This window comes from Peromyscus eremicus, chromosome 8a, assembly GCF_949786415.1.
Source record: "Peromyscus eremicus chromosome 8a, PerEre_H2_v1, whole genome shotgun sequence".
NCBI classification, from domain to species: Eukaryota; Metazoa; Chordata; class Mammalia; order Rodentia; family Cricetidae; genus Peromyscus; species Peromyscus eremicus.
Window position 1 is genome coordinate 53,751,285 of NC_081423.1, and position 18,631 is coordinate 53,769,915.

Consider the following 18,631-nt stretch of genomic DNA (forward strand, 5'->3'; position numbering starts at 1 on the left):
GTTGAAGAAACATATAATACAAAAGACAGGAAAAGCCGGTCCATCCCTTTCCTCTTTCCTCTTTCCTCTTTCCTCCCTCCCCCCTCCCCCAAATACTCCTCTTTGTGATTTAATTAGAACAGGGCTTAGAGTGCTAATGGATAATTTGATTGTCAACCTTTTTTCCCCTTGAGACAGGGTTTCTTTATGTAGCCTTAGCTGTCTTTTTTTTTTTTTTTTTTTTTTTTTTTTTTTTTAATTTTGTGGAGCTGAGGACTGAACCCAGGGCCTTGTGCTTGTTAGGCAAGCGCTCTACCACTGAGCTAAATCCCCAACCCCGCCCTAGCTGTCTAGAACCAGCTCTGTAAGTCTTGAACTCACAGATCCACCTGCCTCTGCCTCTGGGATTGAAGGCGATCACCACCGCCACTGCCATGGCTGCCAGGCTTGAGTGTCAACTTGATTAGATTAAAAACCACCTAGGCAGGGCTGAAGAGACGGCTCAGCAGTTAGAATCACTGACTGCTCTTACAGAAGTCCTGGGTTCAGCTGCTGGTACCCACATAGCAGTTCACAGGTCCCTATAACTCCCATTCCAGGGCTTCTGACACCCTCTACTGACCTCCTTGGGTTCCTGCATGCACATGGTGTGTGTGTGTGTGTACATTACATCATGAGACACACACACACACACACACACACACACACACACACACACACGTACACACAAAATTTAAAAAAAAAAAACTTGCCGGGCAGTGGTGGCGCACGCCTTTAATCCCAGCACTCAGGAGGCAGAGGCAGGCGGATCTCTGTGAGTTCTAGGCCATCCTGGTCTACACATCAAGCTGTAGACCATCTTCTATAAACAGCAGCAGCAGCAGCAGCAACAACAACAAAACACATAATTCTTGGATGAGCATACTTTTGGCCAAGTCTGTGAAGATGTTTCCAGAGAGGAAGGTTGTTTGGTTTCTTAAGATAGGACCTCCCTCTGTAGCCCAGGCTAGCCTCAGCTGCCTCAGCTGGGAATACAAGTGTGGATCACAATTCCTGCTATCTAGACACATTGAGCGAAGAAGAAAGACGCGTCCTGAGTGTGGATGGTACTGTCCCATGTGCTAGGGTCCCGGAATGAATAGAAAGAGAAACAAGAAGAAGCCACCTTAGCACCATATTCACCTTTCTCCACTTCCGGGTCCCCCGTGAGCAAGCAGGCCGCTGCTACAGCCTTTCTTCTGTGGTGGACATTTTCCCTTAAACCATGAGACAAAACCAACAAATAATCAAAGCCCTCCAGTAAATTGCTCTCTGCCTGAGATTTGATCCCAATCAAGGAGAAAGTAACTCATGTACTGAGGAGTCTTACAATATGTGGCTTTTTGTCCTTCTTATTTTTTTAAACATGATTATTTATGTATTTTATCTTTATGGGTACTTGGTCTGCATATACATCTGCACAGCAAAAGAGGGCATAAGACAGCTGTGAGCTGCCATGTGGGTGCTGGGAATTGAACTCAGGACCTTTGGAAGAGCAGGGAGTGCTCTTAACCACTGAGCCATCTCTCCAGCCTGTTTTTTGTCCATCTTATTTTACTTAGCTCACTGTTTTCAGAGTTCCTCCGTGTTGAGAGTACACGCATCAGTACATAGCTTCTCTTTATGGCTGAGTAGTATGGTATATGGCTATATCTTCATCAGCTGACGTACATGTGTCTCCTTTTCACTTCCTGCCTCTTAGGAATAATGCTGCTATGAGCATTTGAGTATATATTTTTCTGTGGATATATATTTTTTAACTTTAAAAAATATACATACATGGGGCTGGAGAGATGGGTCAGTGGTTAAAAGCACGGACTGTTCTTCCAGAGGACCCAGGTTCAAGTCCCAGCAACCACATGGCAGCTCACAAGTGTCTGTAACTCTAGTTCCAGGGGATTTGACATCCTTATACAGACATACACACAGGCAAAACACCAATGAACATAAAATAAAAATAAATTTAAAAAATATACATGGGGGAGAGAAAAAGAGAGAAGGAGAGAGGGGGAGGGAAAGGGAGAGGGAGGGAGGGAGGGAGGGAGGGAGGGAGGGAGAGAGAGAGAGAGAGAGAGAGAGAGAGAGAGAGAGAGAGAATGAGAGAACGCATACCTTTAATACCAGCATTCTGGAGGCAAAGGCAGCAGATCTCTTGTGAGGCCAGCCTTGTCTATATAGTGATTTCCAGGCCATCTGGGACTATGTAGAGCAGTGTTTCTCAGCCTTCCAAATGCTGCAACCATTTATACAGTTTCTCATGTTGTGGTGATCCCCAACTATAACATTATTTTCATTGCCACTTCATAACTAATTTGCTACTCTTATGAATTGTAATGTAAGTATCTGTGTTTTCTCATGGTCTTAGACAACTCTTGCAAAGACCCCCAAAGAGGTTTCAACCCAAAGGTTGAGAACCACTGATATAGAGATCCTGTCGAATATGTATGTATGTATGGTTTTTAATATTACAAAAAAATGAACAGATACTTAAGCATATGAAATACAGTTAAGATCATTAATATTCAGAGATGTACAATTTTTTTTGGAGAGAGGATTTCTCTGTGTTAACGACCCTTGGCTGTCCTAGAACCAGCCTGGCCTCGAACTCACAAAGATCTGCCTGCTTCTGCCTCCTGAGTGCTGAGATTAAAGGCATGTGCCACCACGCCAGACCAGAGATGTACTATTAAGATTGCAATGCCAGCCGGGCAGCATGGCCCACACCTTTGATCCCAGTACTTGGGAGGCACAGCCAGGCGGAACTCTGTGAGTTTGAGGCCAGCCTGGTCTACAGAGAGAGATCCAGGACAGGAAACAAAACTACACAGAGAAACCCTGTCTTGAGGAAAAAAAAAAAAGATTGCAATGCCACACCTTTCACACCACTTGATGGACCTACAGCGTTGGGTGTGCACTGTACTATGGAGTAACTATAATAGAAGTACCATGCACTGGTTTTTAGAAGTGTAAAATAGACCCGGCTGTGGTGGCACACAACTTTAATCCTGGTACCTGGGAGGCAGAGGCAGGCAACTCTGAGTTGAAGGCCAGCCTGGTCCAGGACAGCCTGGAATACATGTACAGAGAAATCCTGTCTTGAAAAAAAAAATTAAAAAATTTTAAAAAAGTAAGAATAAAAGTAAAATAGAAGAGCCATTTTGGTAAGGGTTTTTAATTTAATTATTATTTTGTGTGTGTGCATGTTTTGCGTATGTGCAGTGTCCATGGTGGCAAGAAGAGGGCATTAGACCCTCTAGAACTGGAGTTACCTATTTGTGGGCAGCCTTGTGGGCGCTGGGAATCGAACCTCTGTCCTCAGCCAGCGCCCTGAAGCACAGAGCCGTCTCTGCAGCCCTGGTTTTGTCTTTTGGCAGTGCTTTGCTGGGTAGCCTCAGCTGGCCTCCACCCCCAAGCTTTACAATCCTCTTGCAACATTCTCTTTGCTGCTGGGCGACAAACTGCCAAGCCCTAGGTCGTGACAGTCTCCTGTAAGTTAAACATCCACTTATATGACCCAGTACTTCCACTTTAGTTATTTACAGAAGAGAAATTAAAACGTAAAGTCCACAAAAAATGACTGGTACATAAATGTTCGTGGCAGCTTCATTTCCAGTGGACAAAAAAACCGGAAACAACTCAAATGTTTATCAATAGAAATTTAGAAGAAAAGGAGGAAAGGAAAACGACCTTTGGGATCTGGGGGGGGAAAAGTTTTTTCTAGACTGGCGCTGACAGGCAAGCAGGTTCTCAGGCTGGTCTGTTACTGTACATCAGCGTCTGGCTAATCCCTACTGAGCGACAAATGTTCTGTGAATGAAGAATGCGATTTCTCATACAGCAACGATCTTGGAGTCATCATCCTTCTGGTATTTTATTCTCTTATTACCTCCCATCAACAAATGCCATCTGTACCGGGCTCAGCAAGAGCACACCGGCAGGTCCTCGCCACTGTAGCCGGTTCCGCCCTGATTCCAGGCAGCGCTGGAGACCGGACGACCCAAGGCCCGCGCGCGCGCAGTAGAGGAATGTGCGCACCGTGGATCGCACACTAAGGGTGCTGGATCTTGAAAGCCTTGTGCCTCGAGGGCATCCAGAGGGAGAGGACGGCCCTGGGGAGTGGGCGGCCCCGGGAGTGGGCGGGCCGGGCCGGGGCGTCCGTAGCGCGGGGCTGCCGGAGGGCGGTGGAGGCGGAACGCGGCTGACGCGACACCCGCGGAGGAGAGGCTGGGGGCCCGTCCCGCCCCCGAGGGCAGGCCTTGAGCCCCGGCCCCGCCCCAGCCTTCTGGGGTGTGGGCTCCTCGCTGAGCTCTGCTCCCCGTGCTTGCGAACCCGCGCGCGGGTGCGGGCACCCGCAGCCGGGGTGAGGGGCCGGGGACGTGGCGCGGCTGAGATCGGGGACCGGGTCCGGCTGGAGCTGCTCCGGCCTTCTGACTTCGGGACACCCAGATTTCGGGATTTCTCTCCTGGGCGGGGAGCGCGCCGTAACTTCCTCATTCCCGCCGGGACCCTAGCTTCCAGCCCATCTGGCCTGACTTTGAGCCCCGCTGTCACCCGGATTCCTCCCTTGGACTTACCTCGCCCCAGTTCGAGGCCATCCCAGCTTGGCTTAGGTGCTTCTTGGACCTTGGATACGGAATGGGAGGCGGGGCTGTTGGGCTCTGGTTGAAGGACTGCGGGAGGGACTGGGGGTTGCAGGGAGTGGAGGTTAGAGGGGCGTCGGGCTGCTACTATAGAAGTTGGGAGTCAGCTGAATGAGACGGGTGAGGACAGGGGCGTTAGGATGGGGAAAGGGGTGTTCCTGTATGGGCGAGTCCCTCTCTGAGGCTTCCTCATATTCCTAGGATGACTGCAACCCCGGAGAACCTCTTTCCCTATGGGGACTACCTGAACTCCAGCCAGTTACACATGGAGCCAGATGAGGTTGACACTCTGAGGGAAGGAGAGGATCCAGGTACAGTTGGAGATTGGCCCCCAGGGAGGGGAGGATAGGGATCTGGGGCCTCTTAAGATCTACACCCTTGGGCTTTTTTTTCCCCTCCCAGCTGATCGAATGCACCCCTTTCTGGCCATCTACGACCTTCAGCCTCTGAAAGTGCACCCATTGGTGTTTGCTCCTGGAGTTCCGGTTACAGCCCAGGTGGTGGGCACCGAAAGATACACCAGTGGATCCAAGGTGGCTGGGCTGGTACCAGGGAGGGTGGGAGACGGGAGGTCTGGCCAAAGTGGAGGGCTGGGTTGGGCCGGAAGACCCGGAAGACATGACTTTGGGATTCTCATACCCCAGGTGGGAACCTGTACTCTGTATTCCGTCCGTCTGACTCATGGTGACTTTAGCTGGACAACCAAGAAGAAATTCCGACACTTTCAGGAGCTGCATCGGGACCTCCAGAGACACAAAGTCTTAATGAGTCTGCTCCCTCTGGCCCGGTGAGTGGGACTAGACTGCTTCCTGTGTAAGGCAGATATTCCTCACCCCATGGCAGCCTTCACTCCTGTCTGCCAGTCTCAACCCCAGCTTACCGAAACTTTTTCTCCCCCAACGCATTTTCCCTCCCCCTGCTCTGTGCTGGGCCCCCTCCCTGGACCCTAGTTCCCAGGAAACTTTCCCTGCCTGGTTCTCTTTGTCCATCGTACTGTGCCAACATTTCAGCCAGGCTGGATGCCCAAAAATGTCCTTGGCAACTCCCCACCCCACTTGTCTCGGTTCCCAGGATAGAGACCCTTTCTTCTGCCAGCCTTTCTCCCACTCCAAGGCCCGGTCTCCAGGGTTTCAGGCACTAGCCTGCGATCCCTTCCCTGAGCCTTCTCTCATGTCCTCTGTAGCTTTGCCGTGGCCTATTCTCCAGCCAGAGAGGCAGCCAATGAGGACATTCCCTCCCTACCCCGAGGAGGTTCTGAGGGCTCCACCAGACACACAGCCAGCAAGCAGGTATGACCCAACACCAGGTCCTATAGCAAAATGTGTAGCACGTACAAAGCTCTGGCTTCATCTGTTTCTTTCCCACCCCATTCAGAAATACCTGGAAAATTACCTAAATCGCCTCCTGACCATGTCTTTTTATCGAAATTACCATGCCATGGTAAGGTCCAGGGTCTAGGGTCTAGATGCTTGGGTGTTGGGTGTGAGTCCCCCCCCCCCCCCCATAACGCAAGGTCTTACTGTGTAACACTGGCTGGCCTGGAACTAACTCTGTAGACCAGGCTGGCTTTGAACTGACAGAGATCTACCTGCCTCTGCCTCACAAGTACTGGGAGTAAAAGCATGTGCCGTCATGTCCTAGGATGCCTGGGTTTTTTAAAGTAGATGAGGATCTTCAGATCCCCAGGGGACAAAGGGGTAGAGTTAGTAGGGCTGAGGGGCTGAAAGCCAAGTCTCCCCCTGAGCTTATTTCTTCCTCTACAGACGGAATTTCTAGAAGTCAGTCAACTTTCCTTTATCCCAGACCTCGGCTCCAAAGGACTGTGAGTGTGGGAACCCCTCGCCCAGCCTCCTCCAGGCATCACTCCCCATCTACCTGCTTGAAAAACTAAACACGTAGTACAGGTGACTAGAGTCCCCAGCTCTCCTAATTGTCCCCATAGGGAAGGGGTGATCCGGAAGCGCTCAGGCGGACATCGAGTTCCTGGCTTTACCTGCTGTGGCCGAGACCAAGTTTGTTATCAGTGGTCCAAGAGGTGAGGGCTGGAGCTGAGCAGGGATCGGTGGACAGGGGAAGAGGGAGGTCTGGAGGACCTGAAGAGTGTACACAGCCCTCCCCCTCCAGGTGGCTGGTGGTGAAGGACTCCTTCCTGCTCTACATGCGCCTGGAGACCGGCACCATCTCATTTGTTCAGCTCTTCGATGCCGGCTTTGAGGTGCAGGTGGGGAAAAGGAGCACAGAGGCGCGGTATGGAGTGAGGATCGACACCTCCCACAGGTAAGGCCTCCCCGGTGTGAGAGCCTTCTGTGGCCCTGAGGGGAGGTGAGCTGGAGACACCATGGGCAGAGAGGAAGGCTCTTCAGTCCTCCATGCCCTGGTCCAGCCAGAGCTTTGAATCAGGGAACTGGTCTATCCATATATTTAGGATAGTCCCAGAGTAAGGGCCTGTAGTGCAGGGGCTTGGACTAAATGAGGATGGGATGGAGGCTGGAGAGAGAAGAGAGAGCAGTATTCTTGCAGAGGCACCAAGTTCTGTTCCTTGCACCCATGTAGGGTGGCATATGCCCACTGGTAACTCCAGCTCCAGGGAGGCTGAGGGCATCTTCACTCACACCTGCACGCGCACGCACGCACGCGCGCACACACACACACACACACACACACACACACACACTAAAAACTTATTAAAAAAAAAAAAAAAAGGAGCCGGGCATGGTAGTGCACACTTGTAATCCCAGCCCTTGGGAGGCTGAGCCAGGAAGATTGGCCCTGCAGAGCCTGAGCTCTATAGTGAAACTCTGCCTTAAAAAGGGAGAGAATTTGCCACGCGGTGGTGGCACATGCCCTTAATCACAGCACTCGGGAGGCAGAGGCAGGCGGATCACTGTGATACCAGGATAGCCAGGACTGTTTCACAGAGACACCCTGTCTTGAAAAACTTAAAAAAAAAAAAAAAAAGAGGGGGCTGGAGAGATGGCTCAGAGGTTAAGAGCACTGGCTGTTCTTCCAGAGGTCCTGAGTTCAATTCCCAGCAACCACATGGTGGCTCACAACCATCTATAATGAGATCTGGTGCCCTCTTCTAGAGTGCAGGCATGCATGCAGATAGAACACTGTATACATACATACATACATACATACATACATACATACATAATTAATTAATTAATTAATAAAAAAAAGAAAAAGAAGGGAGAGAGGGAGGGAGAGAAGGAGGAGGGGAGGGAGAGAGAGAGAAGGAAACTAAACTCCATTTGTTCATTCAACAATGTTGTTGTTGAATGAATGCCTAACTGGGAACCCAACTATGAATAACACAGATATCCACACTATGTCTGTGGACTGCAGCTTAGGGGCTAATGGGGGAATTAAGAGAAGGTAATAGCCCAGAGGGGGAGTCTCTGGGCAGGACTGTGGGCCGAAGGAGAGGGATTAGTGGTACAGCTTCTGTTTCTGTCCAGGTCCCTGATTCTCAAATGCAGCAGCTACCGGCAGGCACGGTGGTGGGGCCAGGAGATCACGGAGCTGGCACAGGGTCCAGGCAGAGATTTTCTTCAGCTCCATCGGCATGACAGCTATGCCCCACCCCGGCCCGGCACCATGGCCCGGTGGTGAGACCCTGATGTCCTTTCTGGGCTTCTGTGTCGCTTTCTTTGGTATTCTCTGAGTTCGTGATCCTCCCTTTTTATCTCCTCTGACCTCATGACCCTACTTTTGTATCTCTCATCTCTCTGACCCCTGAACCTCCTTAACCACGTTGATTTGTCTGCTTCCCCTGGATCTTCTAACTTGGCCCTTGCCTCTGTCCTCTTACCTCCCTGATTCTTAGGAGCATGTTAACCCCAGGAAGCTCCCCTCCCAAATCTTTTTGATTTGTTCTATCCCCTAAATACTTAATAAGCATTTGAATCTTAAGCACTTGCTATGTGCTCCGTCCGGTACTGGCAATAAGACACAGGCTTCTCTGGTTTAGGGAAGGAGGTGATCTAATGATAAAACAATGTGAACTCACCACATGGGTGGTAGATGTAGGGAAGGGTGTACAGAGGGGAGCACCTGCTCCAGGAAGGCTGTCAGGACAGGCTTCCAGAAGGCATAGCCCTCAGGTTCCTTTAGTAAGATACAGTGCAGAAGAGCGGTCCAGCCAGGCAGAAGGCCCGGAAGCTGGATGTGTTGGTGAAGAGGGGGACTGATCACAGCTGAAGAGCTGGGGGTGGGGGGGACGGGGGTGGGTGGGAGGGGGGCGGGGTGTGCAGTCAGAACCTGTGAGTCCGTAGCTCCAGATCTGAGTCCAGCATGCTCAGCCAGGAGGTTGAACTTCTTCATAGGCAAAAGTGGGTGTGAGAGGAAATTTTTCTTTTTTTTTCTTTTTTTTCTTTTTTTTTTTTGGTTTTTCGAGGCAGGGTTTCTCTGTGTAGCTTTGCGCCTTTCCTGGAACTCACTTGGTAGCCCAGGCTGGCCTCGAACTCACAGAAATCCGCCTGGCTCTGCCTCCCAAGTGCTGGGATTAAAGGCGTGCGCCACCAACGCCCGGCAGAGGAAATTTGTCTTAGAGGTGGTGTTGAGGTTTTATTTTTTTATTTAATTGCCTTACTATTGCAGTATTGGGGATTAAACCTGGGGCGCCACATATGCCAGGCAAGCATTCTACCACTAAGCTAAAGTGTGTGTGTGTGTGTGTGTGTGTGTGTGTGTGTAAATCAGAGATTGACCTTCGGTGTCTTCCTCTATCATTCTCCATTTTTTAAAATTTGATTTTATTATTTTGTGTGTGGATGTTTCGTGTGCATGTATAGCTGGGCACCACATACATGCAGTGTGCCCTAGAGGCTAGACAAAGGCGTGGGACCCCCTGGAACTGGAGTTATGGATGGCTGTGAGCCACCATATGGGTGCTGGGATTCGAACTTGGGTCTTCTGCAAGAACAAGTGTTCTTAACCATTGCACTATGTCTGCAGCAGCTCCATTTTAATTTTAGACAATATCTCTTGTTGAACCTGGAGCTGATTTGGCTAGACTGGCCAGGCAGCAAGCCCCTAAGATCTGCCAGTCTCTAGCCCTGCCCCAGCACTGGATTTATAGACATGCACTGCTCTGCCCGGCTTTCTTATTTTGGTGCTGAGGATCTGAACTCAGGTCATCATGCTCCCACAGCAAGCCCCTTAAGCCATGGAACCCAGCACCCTGTTGCCTTTTTCTTTTCTTGTTTGTTGATGTATGTATGTCTGGTGTGTGTGTGTGCATGTTAGTGTGTGCAGGTGTGTGTGAACAAGTGTACGTGTGCTCGTGAAAACCTGAGGACAACTGACTTGTTTATCTATTTGCTTATTTTTAAGCGTGTGAGTGTTTTACCTGCGTGCATGTGTGCACGCACACCATGTGTGTGCTTGGTGCCCAGTGGTGCCAGAAAGAGAGGTATCAGATCCCTTGGAACTGGAGTTACCGATGGTTGTGAGCCACCATGTAGGTGGGTGCTGGGAACCAATCCTGGGTCCTCTGCAAGAGCAGTAGGCACTTTTAACTGCATATCTCTCCAGCTCCAATCCACTTTTTTTTTTTTTTTTTTTTTTGAGATAGGGTCTCGCTGAACCTAGAACTTACTGATTTAACGGTAGTGGCTAGCAAGCAGGCTCTAGGGATCTGCCTGTGTCTGCCTCCCCAGTGATGGACCAACAGACATGTGCTAACCTCATTTTGTTTTTGTTTTTGTAACTCTCGCTAGCTTGGAACTCACTATGTAGACCAGGCTGGCCTGGAACTCACAGAGATTCTCTCGGTTCTGGTTCAAGAGTGGTAGGATTGGGGCTAGAGAGATGGCTCAGTGGTTAAGAGCACTAGCTGCTCTTCCAGAGGTCCTGAGTTCAATTCCCAGCACCCACATGGTGGCTCACAACCATCTGTAATGAGATCTGGTGCTCTCTTCTCACCTGCAGGCAGAACATTGTGTACATAATAAACAAATGAATCTTAAAAAAAAAAAAAAAGGGGAGTAGTAGGATTAAAGGTATGTGCTACCAGTGTGGGTCCTGGGGATCTGAACTCAGGTCCTCAAACTTATGAAGGAAGCATTTTACTGAATGAGTCATTTCTCTACCCCTTCCCTTCCCATCTTTTTTAAAACTGTTTTGTTTGTTTACTTCCTTTAAAGATAGTGTTTCATGTAGTTCAACCTGGCCTTCAACATTTGCTCCTTCTTGCCTCAGTTTCCCTGAGTAGCAGCAGTGATAGGCCTGTACCAGGAGCCCTGCCTATTTGTTATTTATTCATTCATTCTTGGTTTTCTGAGACAGGATCTCATGTAGTACAGGACTACTGTGGAGTCAATGATGACCTTGACTACCTGACCCCCCTGCCTCCACCTCCCATGTGCTGGGATTGAAGGCATGTGCCACCGTATCTGGCTGTGTATTTATTTTATGTGTGTAGCATGGGTAGGGTCTCACTTTGATGTAGCCCTAGCAGAACTGGAAGTCAAAATGTAAATCAAGCTGGGCTTGATCTTGTGGTGATTCTCCTGTTTCTGCCTCATGAGTACGGGCTTTAGGTGTGCACCATTAGACCTGGTCTATTTAAGACAGGCCTGACTATGTGGTATAAAATGACCTGGAATTTGCAAATCCTGCTTCAACCTCCCAAGTACTGGGATTACAGGTGCATGCTACCACATATGGCTGAGACTTGTTTTTATTTTATGTGTTTTGCATGTACGTCTGTGTACCACATGCATGCCTGGTGTCCATGGAGGCCAGAATAGGGCATTGTATTCCCCTGGAACTGGAGTTAAACACTGTTGCAGACGGGGTGGTGGTGCCTGCCTGTAATCCCAAGCAGAGGCAGGAAGATCTCTATGAGTTCAAGGCCAGCCTGGTCTACAGAGCAAGTTCCAGAATGGTCAAGGCTACACAGAGAAACCCTGTCTTGAAAAAAAACAAAACCAAACAAAAACTGTTGCAAACTGCCATGTGGGTCCTGGGAACTGAACCTAGGTCCTCTGGAAGAACAGCCAGTGCTCTTAGCCACTGAGCCATCTCTCTGACCCTGCTTTATTTTTAATACATTAGTAATAGGCACTATTTATGTAGAGCTTACTGTGTGCCAGGAATGAAGCATGTTTCACATGGTAACCTATTGGATCCTGTTCAGTTGTTATCTTGGTTTTATCCATGAGAAAATGGAGGCAAGGACATGCTGGGTAACTTACCCAGGGTCCTACAGCTTGGGAACAGTGGAACTGGGATTTGCATGTAAGCAGCTGGGAGTCAAGACTGCTCTTTACCACCCTCCTAGACTGAGAAGTCAAATGAAAGGGTGTAGCTCGGTGGTAGAATATTTGCTTATCACCAGGGAGACCCTGAACTTGGTCCCCAGCACTTAGGGAAAAAGAGTTGAGCAGTACAGTAACGTGTAAGTAAAAAATTCTAACTAGACGTGATGGTGGCCGCCTGTAATCCCAGCACTTGAGAGACAGGAGGATTGATGTAAGTTTGAGGACAGCCTGGACGCAGAGTACGAGGCCAGCCAGGGCAAGAGCTAATCTTAAAATAAACCAGACACACAAAATGGTTGTGATCACCACTCTTTTCCCCCGCCCCCGCTGTTGTATAGCCCCTCCAGTCAGTTGTATCTCTTTTCAGAGGTAACCCTTGGCAACAGTTCTGTGTGCTCCATCATCATCTGCATATCTGTGTACTCATGTACACATGTTACCTTTTACTTTAACGGACATGGGATTGTCAACTCTATTTTGTGCTTATTTTTCTTCCAATTGAAAGATTGGACATGTAGGGGCTGGAGAGAGATGGCTCAGTGGTTAAGAGCACTGGCTGCTCTTTCAGAAGACCCAGGTTCAGTTCTCAGCACCCACATGGCAGGTCACAACTGTTCATAACTCCAGTTCTAGGGGACCCAACACCCTCACACAGATGTGCTTGCAGACAAAACACCAATATACATTAAATAAATCTTTAAAAAAAAAATGGACACTTAGCCAGGCGGTGGTGGCACATGCCTTTAATCTCAGCACTGAGGAGGCAGAGGCAGGTGGATCTCTGTGAGTTCGAGGCCAGCCTGGTCTACAGATCGAGTTCCAGGACAGGCTCCAAAACTACACAGAGAAACCCTATCTTGAAACGGCCCCCCTCAAAAAAAAATTGGACATTTAGAGTTTTTTCTTTCTGTCTTTAAGATAACATCCCCCATAAGCATGATCTTTGCCTAAATATTTAGAATATGTATTCCTAGAAGTACAATCACTGGCTGTTGAAATGGCTCAGCAGGTAAAGGCACTTTGCCAAGCTTGATGACCTGAGTTTGGTCCCTGAGATCCACACAGTGTAAGACTACTGACCCCCTGAAATTGTCCCTGGCCCTCACAGTTGTGCTGTAAAACACGTACCTTCCCCCAAATAAATCAATGTAATAACTTTTTTTTAAATATACACGCTAGGTATGATGTCCTACACCTTTAATCCCAGCACTAGGGAGGCAGAGGCAGGTGTATCTCTGTGAGTTCAAGTCCAGCCTGGTCGACATAGATGATTTCAGACTAGCAGGCTGTAGAGTGAGATCCCGTCAAAAAACAAAACAAACAAAACCAAAAAAATTGCTATATGTATTTAATAGCATTAAAGAGTATATTCTGGAAAAAATTTGAGGTTTATGTTGGCTGGATATAGCTCAACAGTAGAGTACTGTCACGTACGAAGTACTGAATTCAATCTCCAAGCAGTTCAGAAAAAACAAACAACAACAAAAAAAAATCCAGTATGTACTTTTAACATTGTGATTGATACTGTGGACTCATCTTCTAAAAAGTCAATATAATCAACTGGGCATGGTGGTGTAAGCCTGTAATGCCTCAGAGGCATGGAACGTAGGGTCAAAATTTCAAGGCCAGCCTGGACTACAGTGAGACCCTGTCCCAAAATACTCAGAAAAAGGTCAATAACCAGTTCCCGTGGTCTGTGAGAATCCCCGCTTCTCCATACCCCAATGCTGTGTTACAGATGGTTTTCTTTCCTGGTTTGGTTTGGTTTTGTTGAGACAGGTCTCATGTAGTCCAGGCTGGCCTGGGCTTCACAGCAGTCTTCCTGCCTCTCCCTGCTGCATGCCGAGATGATAGACACAGAGCACCAAGCCTGGCAGAAGGCACTGGTTCCTTTTCAAAGTTACTTAATTTTAAGTCAGGCATGGCAGTGCACGCCTTTAGTCCCAGCACTCGCAAGGCAGAGGCAGTCGGATCTGTGAGTTGGAAGCCAGTCTGATCTACATAGTGAGTTCAAGGACAGCCAGGGCTACTTATTTAATTTTAATTTCTTGGTGTTATATATTGTGTATGTGATATATATATATATATCCTCCACTACCTTCTGGTTTTTTTGTTTGTTTGTTTGTTTTTTTTTTTTTTGAGACAAGTTCTCACTATGTAGCCCGGGCTGACCTGGAAATCGCTAAGTAGACCACAGGCTGGCCTTGAACTCAGATCCGCCTGCCTCTGCCTCCCAAGTGCTAGAATTAAAGTCATGTGCTACCGCGCCCAACTTTTTTGGTATTTTGGAGGCCGAGTCTTAGTATGTAGCCCAAGCTTGTTTCAAACTTTCAGTAATCCTCTGGCCTGAGGCTGGGATTACAGGCCCGTGCGCCACACCCTGCCCTCATTTCTTGTCAGTGAGTAAACTGAGCATTTCCGCTCTGACTGACCGTCCTGACATCTGCTGTGAACTGTCAATCTTTGCTCACTCTTCAGCTGGCGTGCATGTTTCTCTCTTCACTTGCCGCTGCCTATTGTTTTGCTGGAGCTGCTTTACGTGTGGTGCATGCATCTTTGCGATCTCTGGCCAGTTTCTTTAATTTATTGTGCATTGTCATTTTTATTTAGCTCACACTGGCACATCACACTGATTAATCCCACCTGATGTGTTCGATGCACTCTAACCTCTCTGATCATTCCTGACCTCTGACCCTGCCGTCACCTCTGACCCACGACTATCCTCCGGTCTTCACTCTCCAGAACTTTCTGGCTTCTGACCCCCCTGACTTCCTTGGCTTGGCCTCCCCCCAGGTTTGTGAATGGGGCAGGTTACTTTGCTGCTGTGGCAGATGCCATCCTGCGTGCTCGAGAGGAGATTTTCATCACAGACTGGTGGTGAGTGAGGTCAGATGCCCTGGAGAAGAGGGTGTTGCGGGTCAGGGTCGGGGGGGGGGGGGGGCTGTCTTCTGCTCAGCTTGCTCCTTACCCGCCACCCTGACTTCTAGGTTGAGTCCTGAGATTTACCTGAAGCGTCCAGCCCATTCCGATGACTGGAGACTAGACATTATGCTCAAGAGGAAGGCGGTGAGGACTGGTTGGTTGTGGGTGGGAGTTAAATGGAAGGACTTCAGCAGGAGTCTTCCAAGGAGAAAGTTGGGAATCGGAGGCTTCAGGACCTGGAATTGTACCTCTCCCGCTCAGTGTTTTTCAACTATCACCTCCAGGTTCCCTCTTCAGTGTACTCGTATAGACTAGGTTCCCATTACTCAGACCCTTTTGGTACCGTCTGGGGGTGTAGATGTCTGTGTCTCTTCGCTGAGGAATGTCATAAGTTTCACTAGAAAAGCATGGCACCTGTTATGTATCAAGCATTTGTGAGTGCTTTGTTTTTAAGACAGGGTCTCACTATACAGCCTTGACTGGCCTAGAACTCACTTTGTAGACCAGGCTGGACAAACTCAGAGATCCCACCTGCCTCTGCCTCCTCAGTGCTGGGATCAAAGGCGTGCGCCACCACACCTGGCATTTGTGAATGTTGATATGTGAATGTGGACAAGGATTCATGGATGATGGATGGTAGAAAAGGAAATGGGTGTGGTGGCACCCACCTGTAATTCCAGCACTTGGGAGATGGACACAGGAGGATTAGGAGTTGAAGGTTAGCCTTGGCTGGTATACTGAGTATATACCAGCTTGGACTGAAGTCTGTGTCTGGAAAGGGGAAAAAAGAACAGGGAGATGGATGGAAGGATAGGGCTTGGGAAGGTGGAGGTGACTGGAAAGAATGGTAGACAGTAGTTAAGGTGATGAGCAGATAATTGGGAAGGTGGCTGGCTAGATTATGAAAGGTAGGTGATAGATGAGTGGGTGAGCTGTTTGCTGTAAGCATCATGACGGGTGGGTACACGTGGGAGAGCACCCAGGAAGGGTGAAGACATGCAGGAATCCTGAGCATGGGGGTTGGATAGGGGCCACTCAGGGAGAGGCACTAGGATTTGCTTTTCCCACTTACTACCAGGAAGAAGGTGTCCGTGTATCCATCCTGCTGTTTAAGGAAGTGGAACTGGCCTTGGGCATCAACAGTGGCTATAGCAAGAGGATTCTGATGCTGCTGCACCCCAACATAAAGGTGATGTTTGGGCCTGAGTCCCTTCCTACACTACAGCTGCTTCCTGTCCTCTCAACCCTTCCTCTCCCTAAAAACTCTCGTCCTCCATCTTTTCCCACCCTGTCCTCTCACTGAAACCTCCCCCATGGACTCCTCCACGCTCCTCTAGGTGATGCGCCACCCACACCTGGTGACACTGTGGGCCCATCATGAGAAGCTCCTGGTGGTAGATCAAGTAGTGGCTTTCTTGGGGGGGCTGGACCTTGCCTATGGCCGCTGGGATGATGTGCAGTACCGACTGACTGACCTTGGGGACCCCTCGGAACCCGCAGCCTCACAGGTAATTGCCCCAAGGCCATCCTGAGCTCCCCCAAACCCAGGCACTCTATGTCGACACCCTTCCCAGTACTGCCAACCTGCAGAGGTCCTCAGCAGTTCAGAGACCCCAGGAAGCTGTGTTTGCGACTGTTTCTGAGACAGGGTCTAACTGTAGAGCTCAAGCTATCTAAAACTTGTCATCCCCCCATCTCAGCTTCCAGATGGCTGAGAGTATAGGTATGTGCCACTATGTCAAGAAGTGTCCTTCAGGGCTGGAGAGATGGCTCAGTGGTTAAGAGCACTGACTGCTCTTCCAGAGGTCCTGAGTTCAATTCCCAGCAACCACATGATGGCTCATAACCATCTGTAATGAGATCTGGTGCCCTCTTCTGGCCTGCAGTCATACATGCTGTATACATAATAAATAAATAAATTTAAAAAAAAAAAGTGGTTCTCCCTTCTATGAGATGTAGTGCCAGGGCTTTAAAAAAAAAGAAAGAAAAAAAAAAAAAAAAGAAGTGTCCTTCAAAATATTGTCATGTGGTCCACATCTGTAATTCCAGCACCCAGGACACTCACCCAGGAGGATTTCAAGTTTGAGGCCACCCTGGGATGCACGCGCGCGCGCGCGCACACACACACACACACACACACACACACACCCACCTCCCTTTTCCTCCATTTTTACTGACTAACGGCAGCTGAAGGTCGGCAGCTGAAGGAGGAGACCGGGGAGTCAGACTCTGGTGCAGCCCACTTCTCTTCTCTTTGCCCTGACCCCATGACCTCACCTTCCCTGGATGTGGTGTATTCTTCCTGCAGATTCCCACACCAGGGGCAGACCCTGCAGCCACCCCAGACCTGTCCCACAACCGATTCTTCTGGCTGGGAAAGGACTACAGCAATCTCATCACCAAGGACTGGGTGCAGCTGGACCGGCCTTTTGAAGGTGAGGCTCCCTTCCCCAAGGCCTCCAGGAGCTGGCAGCTGGGGCAGAAGCTGGGACTGGGACTGAGTGTGGGGTGTAATGAGTCATGAACAGTGTGGCCTTCCCTCTGGAAGGTTCCTATCGTCTTCCTTTTCCTCCTTGTCTTAGTCAGGGTTATTGTTGCTGTGCTGAAACACCATGACAAAAAGCAAGTTGGGGAGGAAAGGGTTTATTTGGCTTACACTTCCACATCACTGTTCATCATCAAAGGAAGTCAGGACAGAACTCAAACAGGGCAGGAACCCGGAGGCTGGTGCAGCGACCCTGGAGGGGTGCTGCCTACTGGCTTGCTCCCTGTGGCTTGCTCAGCCTGCTTTCTTATAGAACCCAGGACTACCACCCCGGGGGGGGGGGGGGGGGGTCCTACACACAATGGGCTGGGCCTCCCCCATCCATCACTAATTAGGAAAATGCCCCACAGCCTTGCCCAATCTTATGGAGGCATTTTCTCAGTTGAGGTTCCCTCCTCTCTGATGACTCCAGCTTGAGTCAGGTTGTCAAACCAGCACACGCCTGTCCCACGTATCCCCAACACACCAGCCCTAACGTCTCCCTTAACTCTCCTGGGACTCCCAGATTTTATTGACAGGGAGACCACACCCAGGATGCCATGGAGGGATGTTGGAGTGGTTGTACACGGTGCAGCTGCCCGGGACCTTGCCCGGCACTTCATCCAGCGCTGGAACTTCACGAAGGTGCTGACTCTCTCCAGAGGGACTGGAGGGAGGGAGGAAGGGAAGGGAAAGCCTGGTTGGGCTTACCACCTTCTGCTGACTCTGCTCTTCCTTCATGGCAGACCACCAAGGCCAAGTACAAGATACCCATGTACCCCTACCTGCTGCCCAAGTCCACCGGCACAGCAGACCATCTCCCTTTCACAATCCCAGGCGGGCAGTGCGCCACCGTGCAGGTGACAGTCATGACCAGCCAGCCCCTTCCTTCCCTCTCATTAGTCCGTGGCTCTCCTCCTCTTCCCGAGAGCCCCCCTTCCTGGGCTTAAAAACCACATTATATTCTCACCGCCCCGCAGGTCTTGAGGTCTGTGGACCGATGGTCAGCGGGGACTTTGGAGAACTCCATCCTCAATGCCTACCTCCACACCATCAGAGAGAGCCAGCACTTTCTGTACATTGAGGTCTGCCTGAGGCAGAAATGGAGGGAGAGGATGGGAGGGATGTCCCAGGAGAGGGACTGGGGCTGCCAGCAGGATCCGTCTCTGAGGGGTGGCCTGGCTGGGTGCGCAGCAAATGCAGGACCTGGGACTGGGGCCGGAGGTCAGGGCCAGGATGCCGATGTCTCTCTTCGATCC

At 49.8% G+C, this 18,631-nt stretch overlaps 1 protein-coding gene across 1 annotated transcript in view; it reads left to right on the forward strand.

Moving 5' to 3' along the window:
• The first annotated feature begins 4,317 nt into the window (after window positions 1-4,317).
• Window positions 4,318-18,631, forward strand: part of Pld2 (phospholipase D2) — a 16,536-nt gene continuing 2,222 nt past the window's right edge. The window contains exons 1-18 of the mRNA XM_059271062.1: window positions 4,318-4,628; window positions 4,860-4,969; window positions 5,061-5,191; window positions 5,303-5,445; window positions 5,842-5,947; window positions 6,033-6,098; window positions 6,422-6,480; window positions 6,601-6,693; window positions 6,783-6,935; window positions 8,120-8,269; window positions 14,720-14,803; window positions 14,914-14,992; window positions 15,927-16,037; window positions 16,186-16,356; window positions 17,157-17,283; window positions 17,899-18,017; window positions 18,119-18,232; window positions 18,353-18,596. Of these exons, the coding sequence (XP_059127045.1) occupies window positions 4,861-4,969; window positions 5,061-5,191; window positions 5,303-5,445; window positions 5,842-5,947; window positions 6,033-6,098; window positions 6,422-6,480; window positions 6,601-6,693; window positions 6,783-6,935; window positions 8,120-8,269; window positions 14,720-14,803; window positions 14,914-14,992; window positions 15,927-16,037; window positions 16,186-16,356; window positions 17,157-17,283; window positions 17,899-18,017; window positions 18,119-18,232; window positions 18,353-18,596 (2,059 nt within the window). The 5' untranslated portion in view covers window positions 4,318-4,628; window position 4,860. The remainder of the gene's footprint in view (window positions 4,629-4,859; window positions 4,970-5,060; window positions 5,192-5,302; window positions 5,446-5,841; window positions 5,948-6,032; window positions 6,099-6,421; window positions 6,481-6,600; window positions 6,694-6,782; window positions 6,936-8,119; window positions 8,270-14,719; window positions 14,804-14,913; window positions 14,993-15,926; window positions 16,038-16,185; window positions 16,357-17,156; window positions 17,284-17,898; window positions 18,018-18,118; window positions 18,233-18,352; window positions 18,597-18,631) is intronic.